This window comes from Belonocnema kinseyi, chromosome 10, assembly GCF_010883055.1.
Source record: "Belonocnema kinseyi isolate 2016_QV_RU_SX_M_011 chromosome 10, B_treatae_v1, whole genome shotgun sequence".
In the NCBI taxonomy this organism is placed as follows: domain Eukaryota; kingdom Metazoa; phylum Arthropoda; class Insecta; order Hymenoptera; family Cynipidae; genus Belonocnema; species Belonocnema kinseyi.
Window position 1 is genome coordinate 6,666,071 of NC_046666.1, and position 12,297 is coordinate 6,678,367.

Below are 12,297 nucleotides of genomic sequence, written 5' to 3' on the forward strand. Positions count from 1 at the left end.
ATCTTTAGATTTATTGTAATCCGGATTTGCCTATTTTTCTTTGAAGTTTTAAAATATAACATTTTCATTTAAACTTTATATCTCCGTTTTATTATTTCAAATTTTCCCGGGTTTATTCCAATAATTTAACCCACAGCACGAACCACCAATGAAGGAGTTTCGGATCCACTGGACTTGCGCTAAACGTAACAAGTAAAAGTTCTGCGAAAATTTGAATTGGATGAATGGAACTTGTTTTTATATACGTATATATACACGAAAAAACTGAAAAAAAAACGTTTAAAAATATGTGTTTTAATATTGTTTACTAATTTTCACATCAAATAGTTCAATTTTCAACTCATGAAGATAAATTTGGAATAAAAAATGGAATAATTAAATTTTGAACAAAAAAAAAAGAACGGATTTAAAAGAACTAATTATTAATTTTACAACCAAAAAGATGAATTTTTAAACAAGTAAATTAATTTTCTACTAAAAAACGAATTTTAAACTACAGAAGGTACATTTTTAATCAAAAATGGAACAGGCCAATTTTTGGTTTTAACAAATAATCTGTAAAAAACGAATTTGAAAAAAAATCTATTATGAACAAAAAAAAGCATTTCTAAATCAAAATGATCAATTTTGAACAATAAATGAAATAAATAACTTATTATTTTGAAAAATTAATTTTCCACAAAAGAGAGATTTTTCAACCAGATAGTTGAACTTTCTACTAAAAAAAATATAAATTTGCAATAAAAAATTTATTTTCAAGAAGAGAAAGACGAACTTTCAACAAAATACGTGAATTTCTAACAAAATATACGAATATTAAACTTAAACAAAAAGAATTTTTAATATAAAAATGGAATGTTTGAATTCTCAGTTAAAAATAAATTTAAACAAATTAAGTTTCAACTTATTAATTAAATTTTCAACCACAAATGAAAGAGCTGCATTTTTAGCTAAAAAAATACAACAAAAAGAAAAATTAATTTTAAAGAAAAGAACTTCAATTTGTAACTAAATAAATTATTTTTTTAACTAAAAAGGATTATTTTCTTTATACAAAAAGTCGAATTTTTAATAAGATAGCTGAATTTTAAACCAAATTAAAGGCGAACTTTCCACCAAGTACATAATTTTTCAACTAAATAATTGAATTTTCTACTTAAAAAAGATGCATATTTAACAAAAAGAGGAGTAGTTAAATTATTAGTTAAATAAAACAATAATTTTTTTAATATTAAAAATTTCAGTAACTCAATTTTCAAGAAAATAGACGAATTTTCCAATAATAAATATAAATTTTCAAACAAGAATAAAACAGTGAAATTATCAGTCAGAAACTTAAGCTTAACACAAAAACCAAAGAATTTTCGAATAAATAGTTGAATTTTTAATTAAAGAGAATATTGAATAATCTCCAACCAATAAAATGAATATTTAACAATATATGTTAACTTTCAATCAAGTTATTAAAAAGTTTAATAAAAAAATATTTTAATACAAGAACAGTAAAATTTAACCGAAAAGCACGAATTCACAACAAAATAGTTTAATTTTCAATTAGAAATTATTTTTAGTTAAAATTTTTTTAAATTGCAATAAAATTGTTGAATTTACGCGCCAAAAAGACGAATTTTCTAAAAAGCAGTAGAATTTTTAAGATTTAGTTATATTAGTTATATTTAAAAAATTCAGAACTACTCCAGGAAATTTAACCATTACTTCAACTACTTAATTTTTTCATAATGAAGTATTTTACGCTTTTACTTTATTTAATGAATAAACTATAAACTTTTATTATTGACTTCAGAGATTGTTAATTTCTATAAAAAGGGCAAATGTTCATTCATAAAATTTGAATTTTCGTGGAACTTTGATCTAGCGCTATCTATCGGCAGGTAAACTACACTTTACCTGTGTGGGAATCTTTACATTATCTTTCTAAACACGCCTTTAATTCCGTTTAAATCCCGCGAAAATTTAAAAAGTTAAAAATGATTGAAATCCTTTTCAATATTTCAAATATAAATAGCAAATAAACAACTAAAATGATTTTATAGTACTTTCTGAGTATAGAAGAAATCTAAAAAAAAAATATGACACAAAATTCTCAAGTTTAAAACAAATCGAAAGATAAACTTCTTTCATCGAATCAGCTGATGTTTTTTCTTGTGACACCTGTCAATCTCAACGCCCACCTTGAAAAAAGTAATTAAAACGACCCAAAAACTACAAAACAAAAAAAAAGTGAACTACCCAGGATATAAATAGACTCTCAAAAAACGTGAAATCACACAAATCCAAATGGCTGTGAGCAAAGTACGCAGTGCTTTATTCTTTCTAATAGTTTGGAGGTTATGTTCCGTCTTCATCGTTCAAACTTCACACGTTCCTGACGAATATTGGCAATCAGTCGAAGTTGCTCATAAATTGTCTTTTGGATACGGTTACCTCACCTGGGAATGGAATTCAAAAATTCGCAGCTACATTTATCCCTTTTTAATATCAATTTTGTACCGCCTTCTTCGTCTTCTGCACTTTGATTATCCCACAATTCTGATAAATCTCCCGAGATTTTTTCAAGCTCTTCTCTCAGCTTATGCAGATTACAGATTCTATATCTGGACAGGAAATAAATGGAGTCTCTTTTCCCTTTCAATAAATTGGTACTGGTACTATTGTGCTTCTCGAACTTTAACAAACAGTTTCGAAACTTCACTCACGATTGTCGCCCTTTCCATTTTTCCCTGGCGAGATCGTGAAAATGATTTCCGATTTCTATGGATTGTGGGTTTTCTCTTCATGGTTAGACCCACTTCTGCAATTATTTGGTTGCCCCTCTGCCTCTATCACTTTTGCACAAGATACGAAAGGAAATTTAATCTGATTAAAAATTATTTATTGATAGGCGCAACCTGCTTCTCAATATCGACTTTGATCGACTTTTTTTGCTACGGAGAAGTCGTGATAACACCCTGGGAATTTTTCAGGGTCAATGTTCTTAAGAAAGTTTCAGAATCTTACGGAATTGAACATCCTTTTTGGTATTTCTCTTCCGGCTTGCCAGTTATTCTCGGAATTGAATACTTGCCGTTTTTCAAATCCGTCTGGCGAATTTTCAAACACTGGAGACAATTTCACAGAGAAGCGATTTTGCTCATCACTGTTTTTTGGACGATTTTTGCCTACTCGTGCCTCTCCCACAAAGAATTTCGATTTATTTTGCCCCTGCTGCCGATGTTGATTTATATCAACAATTCAGGCTCCCAAGAAAAGAAAAGGGTCACCGAATTCAAAAGAAAATTATTCATATCGTTCTTTATTCTTAGTAATTTAATTCCTGGAATCTACTTTTCTTTGATTCATCAAAGAGGATCTCTGGAAGTAATGACATCGATTAGAAATGATTTAAAGACTGATAAATCTGATATTCTTTTCCTGACTCCGTGTCATGCAACTCCACTCTACAGTCACTTGCACCGAAATGTTTCGGTGCGATTTTTAAAATGCGAACCGAATTTGCAAAATGAAACTGGCTATGTGGAGGAAGCTCAGAAATTTCTTGCCGGACCGATGGTTTGGATAAATCAGAATTATGGGGAGAAAATAAATATTCCGTCTTATTTGGTCGTTTTTGATAATTTTGAAAGTGATATAAAGCCCTTCTTGAAGAATTATGAAGAGATGAGCAGAAGTTTCGATTCACATTTTCCTCAAAATAATTACGGGAATTATTTGGTCGTTTATAAACGAAAACATCCGGGTTGATTTCGGATTTCGGTGGATCGTTGCTATTTATTTTGCAGGTATTTCTGCCACTGTGATTTAATTTATTTAATTAAATTATTGACAGTTAATTTATTTTTCATCGGAAATTTTTAGAACAAAAAATCTGTTCAAGTTTGATTTGGAGAGTTTTATTTTTAAATAATCAGTTATATTTTTATCTTTTTCAATTATAGTATTCAGATAACAATGCCTAACTCGAAAAATTTTTCAATTTGGATTTTAATTTTTAAGCGTACATGTTTTGTTTAAAGAATTTTAAAATTCAGTTTTTAGGCCTTAAACTTTTGACAGCAATTTTTTTAGCTGACCAAACAAATGTAAATTATAATTATTTAAAAAATTTAATTATATATTACGAATTAAAAAGTGAATAATAATTTTAGAAAACGATTCGAAACAGTTCAAAATTTCTAAATTTTAACGTTACAAATAAAACTGTTTAAATTAGAAATTCCGAGTAATTAAACAAATGTAAACTGCCGATTTAAACTTTATAAATTATTTTCAATGTTAATCTAACTTCAAAAAATATATTCATAATTAAAGGCTTTTATTAAATTTAAAATATATTTTTAGTTTAAAATTTGAAATTATTTAATTAAGAAAAATAACAATTGTATAATAATTATTAATATTTGATTGTTCCTGTAAAACCAGTAATTATACAAACAAAATAAAGATTTTTGCCGATTTCGAACAAAAATGTAGAATCTTTTTAAAATATATATGAAAGTCTTCAAAATAATAAAAATATTTTCTTAAGATTCCTAGGAAAATTGAAAATTATTTTTTATTTGGAAAAATGTTTTTTAAGAGAATATTTGAAAAGATTGACAAAAATGTCCAAAGCTTTGAAAAATGAAGTTGGAAGATTTTAAGTAAATACTTTGAATTTTGCAAGATTAAAAAAAAATTATGAAAAATTCTAATAATTTAAAAACATATTTAGATGTTCTGAAAAAATTTCAAAAATAATTAAAAATTTTGAATAATTCTAAAACAACGTGTATATGTTTCAAGATTTTGACTTGATATTTTGAAGATTTTTAAATTATTGAAAATTAAAAAAATTATAGATCGATTTTCTAAATTGCATTGGCCGTGAAAAATTGATTATCTGGTTGAAATTTACCCTTTTTTATGAAAACTGGACCATTTGGTTGAAAATACATTTATTTTGTTAAAAAAATTTTATTGTTCCTGTAAAATCAGTAATTATAATTTAAATATTCAAAACTAGTCTTTGAACGTTATAATTTTACTTTATCTACTTGAAAAATTTAATTTAAAGTAAAATTGTTGAATTTTGCTGTATAATAAATATTGAACACTTATAATTCCTAGAAAAAAAATCGAGAAAGTTAGAGATATTTAGAAGGTGTGAAAGGATTTAAAATTTGAAATGTTTTCAAATAATTTAATAAATTCAGTGTAAGGTTTATGAAAACCTTCAAAAGAATAAAAATATTTTCTTAAGATTTCTAGAAAAATTGAAAATGACTTTTTCTTTGGAAAAAAATTTTTAAAGAGAATATTTGAAAAGATTTACAGAAATTTCTAAAGTTGTCAAAGAAGAATCTGGAAGATTTTAAGTAAATACTTTTAATTTTGCAGGATTAAAAAAATTCTAATAATTTAAAAAAGTATTTAGATGTTCTGAAAAAATAATTAAAAATTTGAATAAATGTTAAAGAACATGTAGAACTTTCAAGATTTTGTCATAAAATTTGTAAGATTTTAAAGGATTTTTCAATGGTTTAAAATGAAAAAAATTAGAGATCGTTTTTTTAAATGACATTGGCCGTGAAAAATTGGATATCTGATTGAAGTTTATTCTTTTTTTTTTTAATGAAAACTCGACCATTTGGTTGAAAATTCATCTATTTTGTTAAAAAGTCTTATTTTGTTTGTGGAAAATGCAAGCGTTTTATTGAACATTCGTCTTTTTTTGATAGAAAGTTCTTTCTTTTGGATTGAAAAATTATCTTTTTTGTTTGAAAATGAATTGTTTTTTAGTTTAAAATCAACTGTCTTCCAAAAAATTCGTCTTTCATGTTTGAAAATTAAAATATTTGACTTACGGTTGAAGTTTAATCTTTATTGTATGATAATTCGACCGTTTAATTGAAAATTAATTTTTGTAGGCTGAAAATTCAACTTTTTTTAATATAACTATTACAACTATATTTTTAAAAAGTAATATTTTTTTTCGAAGTCTTTTTGGTCGAAGAAACAAAATTTTCTCGTTGAAAATTTAACTTTCCTGTTTGAAAATTCCACTGTATTCTAAAAAATTAGTTTTTGATTGAAAATTCAAATATTTGGTAACTGATTGAAGTTTAATATTTTTTATGAGAATTCGACTATTTGGTTGAAAATATATCTTTTTTGATTGGAAATTAACTTTTTTGTTGTAAAATTAATTTTTTTAGGTTTCAAAGTCGACATTTTTTATACATTCGACTTTTTAGAACGAAAACTCAACTTTTTTGTTAAAAATTCATTTTTTTGGAAAAAATCCTTTTTCATTAGAAATCCAACTATTTTTCAGAAAATTATTAATTTTTTGGTAACTCAACGACTTTTGATTTAAAATTTATATATATATATATATATTCATTTTTTAAATTCAACTAATTAGTGTTTGGTTGAATTCTAATATTTTTGTTTAATAATTTATCCATTTATTTGTTAATTTACCTTTTTAAGTTAAAAAATCGTTCTTTTTTGGGTTGAAAAATCGTCTTCTGTGGTAAAAATGAACTTTAGGATTGAAAGTTCAATCGTCTTCTAAAAATTTTAGTTTAGAATTCATCTCTTTCGGTTCGGATTTATAATACTTGGTTAAAAATTCAATGATTTAGTTGAAAATTCAACTATTCTCTTTAAAAGTCATCTTTTTTCGAAAATTTAACTGTTTTATTCAACCTTTGTCTTTTTGATTAGGAAATTATTCCCGTTGGATTGAAAATTCCCCTTTTATGGTAGAAAAGTAATATTTATTAGTTGAAAATTAATCTTGTTTACAGGCAAAAAATCGTTGGAAATTTTTTAATTGAAAACGTTTAAAATTTGATTCATTTCAAATAATTAATAATAATTCAATTACTTGTTCCCCTATTGGCTTTTACCCATTTTTTGAAAAAAGACTTTTTTTCTCCTGGTTTCAAGAAAATGCAACTCTGGCAACTATGTTGTTTTGAAAGTTCTTTCTCTTTGGTTAAAAATTCGTTCTTTTGGTTTGTAAATTCATATTTTTTTGTGAAAAAATTCATCTTTCTTGATTGAAAATTGATATTTTTTGGTAGAAAATGAACTTTTTTGGTTCAAGCTCTACTGTCCTTTGAAAAACTTGCCTGTTTTGCTTAGAAATTTAATATTAGATTTCTGGTTGAAGTTTGACCTTTTTCTGTATGATAATTCGACCATTTGGTTGAAAATTCATCTTTGTAGGTTAAAAATTCAACTATTTTCTTAAAAAATAATATTTTTTGTTCGTAAATTAAACTATTTTTGATAGAAAATATATAATTTTTATGTAACAGTAATATTTCGTAATTGACAATGAAGTTTTTGGTTGAAAAATCAATTTTTTTGGTGAAAAATTTGACTTTCTTCTAAAAAATTTGTCCTTTTTGCTTGAAAATTCAAATATTTTATTTCTCGTTGAAGTTCAATCTTTTTGGTATAAAAATTCGACAATATTATAAAAAATTTATTATTATATTGCAAATTCGAGTCTCTTCAGAAAAAATCGTCTTTTGGGCTTAAAAATTCAACTTTTTTTTTTAATTTGTCTCTTGTTTGAAAGTTAAAGTAATTAGTTGAAAATTCATTTTTCTTGGTTGAAAATTTATTTTGGGTCGAAGTATCATCTTCTTTGACTACAAATTCTTTTCTGGGTTGAAAATTCAACCGATTTCTAAAAAAATTTGACACAAAATTCATCTCTTTTGGTTAAAATTTATAATATTTGGTTGAAAATTGATATATTTTGTTCAGAAGTTTTTTTTCGAAAAATAAAATATTGTGTTGAACATTCACCTTTTTGGATATAAAATTATTCCTTTTGAGTAAAACTTCCTCATTTGTCGAAAAAGTCATATTTTTTGATAAAAATTAATTTTTGTTATTGGAGATGATCTGTTTGTTGAAAATTCAACTTTTCAGACTAATTATTCAGCTTCCTTGCAAAAATGTGTAACTTTAGCTTCAAAATTCAACTATTTGGTGTAAAATACAAATATTTTTGACTGAGGTTTACTGTTTTTTATTTAAAATTCAGCCATTGGATTGAATATTGAATTATTTTGATTCAAAATCATATGTTTTGGTCGAAAATTCATTTTTAGTTCATTTGCCTTTTTGCTAGATAAGTCAACTATTTGGTTCAAAATTAACCTTTCTGTTAACAATTTATTTTGGGTCGAAAAGAAACTTTCCTTTTTATCTTTTATTTCTTCACTTACATACGACCTGAATTAATAAAATCCTATCAGAAATGCCAACTATTTTTTGTTGGAAGTTCATTCTTTTTTGTTAAAAATTCGTTCTTTGGGTTTGTACATTCATTTTTCTTGATTGAAAATTGATTTTTTTTCAGGTAGAAAATGAACTTTTTTGTTTCAAATTCTACTCTTCTTTAAAAATTTGTCTTTTTTTTTTGTTTTGAAATTTAAATATTTGATTTCTGTTTGAAGTTAAATTTTAACTGGTTTAAAGTTTAAAATTGTATGAAAATACGACTATTTTCTTAAAAATTCTTCGTTGTATTTAAAAAATTCAACTATTTTGTTAAAAAATCATTTTTTTCGTAAATTAAACTATTTTGGATTAAAAATACAGCATTTGGATGTAGCAGTCACATTTCCTAATTGAAAATGAATTTTTTCGTTGAAAAATGCATTTTTCTGTTTAAAAATTCGACTTTCTTCTAAAAAATTTGTCATTTTTGCTTGAAAATTCAAATATTTGATGTCTGGTTGAAGTTTAATCTTTTTTGTATGAAAATTCGACCATTTGATTGAAAATTTATAGTTGCAGGTCAAAGATTCAACTATTCGTCTTCTAAAAAATTTCAACTATTTTGTTCAAAAGTAATTTTTTTTGAGAATTTAAATATTTTGTTGAACATTCACCTTTTTAGATAGAAAATTATTCCTTTCGAATTGAAATTCCCCTTTTATGGGAAGTCATATTTTTTGGTCGAAAATACATTCGTCTTTTTACTAAATAAATAAACTATTGTATTCAAAAATCGTTTCTTTTAATTGGAATTTGAAGAATTTGGTTGAAGTTTAATCTTTTCTATTTGAAATTATAAATGTTGGCTGAAATTTTTTTTAAATTCGGCTATTTGATAGAAAATTAATCTTTCGGGTTTAAAATTCTACTTTAAAAAAAAAAAACTATTCGACTTTTTAACTTGGAAACTCAACTTTTTTGTTCGTCTTTGGGTTGAAAATTCCATTACTTTTTTCAAAATGCAAAATATTTCGACCTATAATCTTAGAAATTTGAAGCTTATAATATTGAATTGAATATTTGTATCTATATTCATTTTATTTAAAATAATTTATCACATTATTCAAAGAATCCTTTAAAATCTCCAAAAATCCTTAAAATTCCGCGAAAGATTTGCAAATCTTACAGGATTTCTTGAAATCTTTAAAATCACTTTAAAATTCATTAAAATCTTTAAATTCCATGTGAATCATTCCGAATATCTTGAAATTCCTTACAATATATAATGTAAAAATATTAATTTATTTTAAATGGCATTAACATTCCTCGAAACCTCTAAAAAAATCCATTATATTATTCGAAAATCCTTTGAAATTAGGTAAATCTTTTGAAATTCCGTGAAATCATTCAACCCTTTTTATATCTTTTAGAATTAATTACAATTATTTCAAAACCTTTGCAATCCGTTAAAATGGCTTTAAATCCCTTCAAATATTTGAAATTTCATTAACATTCACAGATATCCTTCAAAATTTATTTTATCCCTCTTTTTCAATGATTATTTTTGTCGCTAATGTGCCGAAAAGTAAAATAGTTTGGAAGTCTGTTTTTTAATTGTAAATCTTATTTATGTTTGTTTTAGCACAGCAAATTTTTCCATAAGAAAATAAATTTCTATTCGATTTAAAAAAAAAAGTTTATCTTTTTTAATGAAATTTCAACTATTTGGCTGAAAATTTTAATTTTTTCCTTAAAAATGAGACTATTTGTTTTAAAATGTATGTACTTTGTAGAAAATAAGTCTTTTTTATAGAAAGTTAATCTTTATGGTTGAAAATTCCTCTTTTTCTTAAAAATTGTATCTATTCCAGTTGAAGTTTCATAATTTTAGTTGAAATTTATTTTCTTATGAAAAAATTTTGTATGCTAAAAAAGCATGAAAAATATTTACAATTAGAAAACAGACTTTCAAACTACCTTAATTTTCGGTTCATTAGAGAAAAAATAACAATTAAAAAAAGAGGGAAAAAATAAATTTTGAGGGATATCAGAGAATTTTAATGAAATTTCGACAAATTTTCAAAGGATTTTCTAATCATTAAATGGATTTTTAGGGATTTCGTGGAATCTTAATGGCTTTTAAAAGAATTTAATATTTTTTATTTTATATTGTAAAGGATTTTAAGATATTCGGAATGATTCCCACGGATTTTGAAGATTTTAATGCATTTTAAAGGTATTTTAAAGATTGTTAGATATTTTAGGGGTGAGAGCAATTTATAACTTATATTAATTTTTGACATTTTAAACTTCAAATTACTCAACAATTATGATTTTTAATTTGATACTGTATAATTTGAATAATAATGTGATAAATTCTTTAAAAATAAAATTAATATTGATACAGTATTCAATTCAATATTATACGTTTTAAATTCCTGAAATTATAAGTCGAAATAATTTGCATTTCCAACAAAGTAATAGAATTTTCAACCCAAAGGCGAACTTTTATAAAAGAGGCAAGTTTCGAGTTAAAAAGTTGTTAAATGAGTTTTTAACCAAAAATATGACTATCGTTTAGAGGAGAAATTTAATTCAAAGGGAATAATTTTATTTCCAAAAAGGTGATTATTCAGCAAAATATTTAAATTTTCAAAAAGAAGAATTCTGAACAAAATATTTGAATTTTCAAACAAATATTATAAATTTTCACTGAAAGAAATGCTTTTTGTGCCAAATTTGTTAAAAGTCGGCTTAATTTTCAAACCAAAAAATAATTTTTAATCAAAGAAGATGAATTTTCGGCCCAAAATACGATTTTTTCTGAGGACAGTCGAATTTGCAAACTGCAACCAGAAATCAAGTATTTGAATTTTTAATAAAAAAGGGCCAATTTTTTAGAAGAAAGTCGAATTTTCAACCAGAAAAATTGATTTTTCAACAAAAAAATTCATTTTCAATTACGAAATATTACTGCTACATGCAAATTCTGTATTTTCTATCAAAAATAGTTTAATTTTCGAACACAAAATATGAGTTTTTAAGAAAATAGTTAAATTTTCAACCTACAAAGATGAATTTTCAACCAAATGGTCGAATTATCATAAAAAAGGTTAAACTTCAACCAGAAATCTAATATTTAAATTTCTAAGCCAAAAAGACAAGTTTTTCAAAGGACAGTAGAATTTGAAACAAAAAAGTTCATTTTATAACAAAAAAATATCAATTTTCAATCAAGAAAGATGAATTTTTAAACTAAAGCCATAGTTGCATTTTGTTGAAAACAGGAGAAAAAAAGAGTATTTTTTCAAAAAAGGGGGGAAAGGGAATAGGGAAAAGAGTAATTGAATTATTATGAATTATTTGAAATGAATACAATTTTAAACGTTCTCGATTTAAAAATTTCAAACTATTAAAGCGTGCAATTCGCAAAAGTTAAAATTTTAAATGCGGATCAACGAAAATAAAAAAGGTTCAATTTTACCATCTCTTCATAATTCTTTAACATGGGTATTATATTATTTTCAAAATTATCATGAACAAACAAGTAAGACGGGATATGTATTTTCTTCCCATAATTCTGATTTATCCAAGCCATTGGTTTAGAAAAATAATTTTTAATATAGTTGAATTTCCATTCCAAAAAGACGATTTTTTTCTGTAAACAAGAAAGATTAATTTTCAACCAATTAATATTACTTTATTGCCATAAAAGGGGAATTTTCAATCCTACTGGAATAATTATCTAACAAAAAAGGCAAAGGTTGAAATAAAAAGTGACATTTTCCAAAAAAATATGAATTTTAAAGAGAATGTTTGAATTTTCAAGAAAATAATTGAATTTTCAACAAAATATTATAAATTAGAACCGAAAGAGATGAATTCTAAACCAAATTTTTTAGAAGTTGATTGAACTTTCAACCCTAAAGTTCATTTTTAACCAAAGATGATTTTTCAACTTAAAAAGGTAAATTATCAAATAAATGGATAAATTATTAAACAAAAATATTAGAATTCAACCAAACACTATTAGTTAATTTTTAAAGAAAA

At 24.4% G+C, this 12,297-nt stretch overlaps 1 protein-coding gene across 1 annotated transcript in view; it reads left to right on the top strand.

Moving 5' to 3' along the window:
- The first annotated feature begins 2,166 nt into the window (after window positions 1-2,166).
- Window positions 2,167-12,297, top strand: part of LOC117181370 (coiled-coil domain-containing protein 115-like) — a 13,203-nt gene continuing 3,072 nt past the window's right edge. The window contains exon 1 of the mRNA XM_033373963.1: window positions 2,167-2,313. Coding sequence (XP_033229854.1) covers window positions 2,299-2,313 — 15 coding nt within the window. The 5' untranslated portion in view covers window positions 2,167-2,298. The remainder of the gene's footprint in view (window positions 2,314-12,297) is intronic.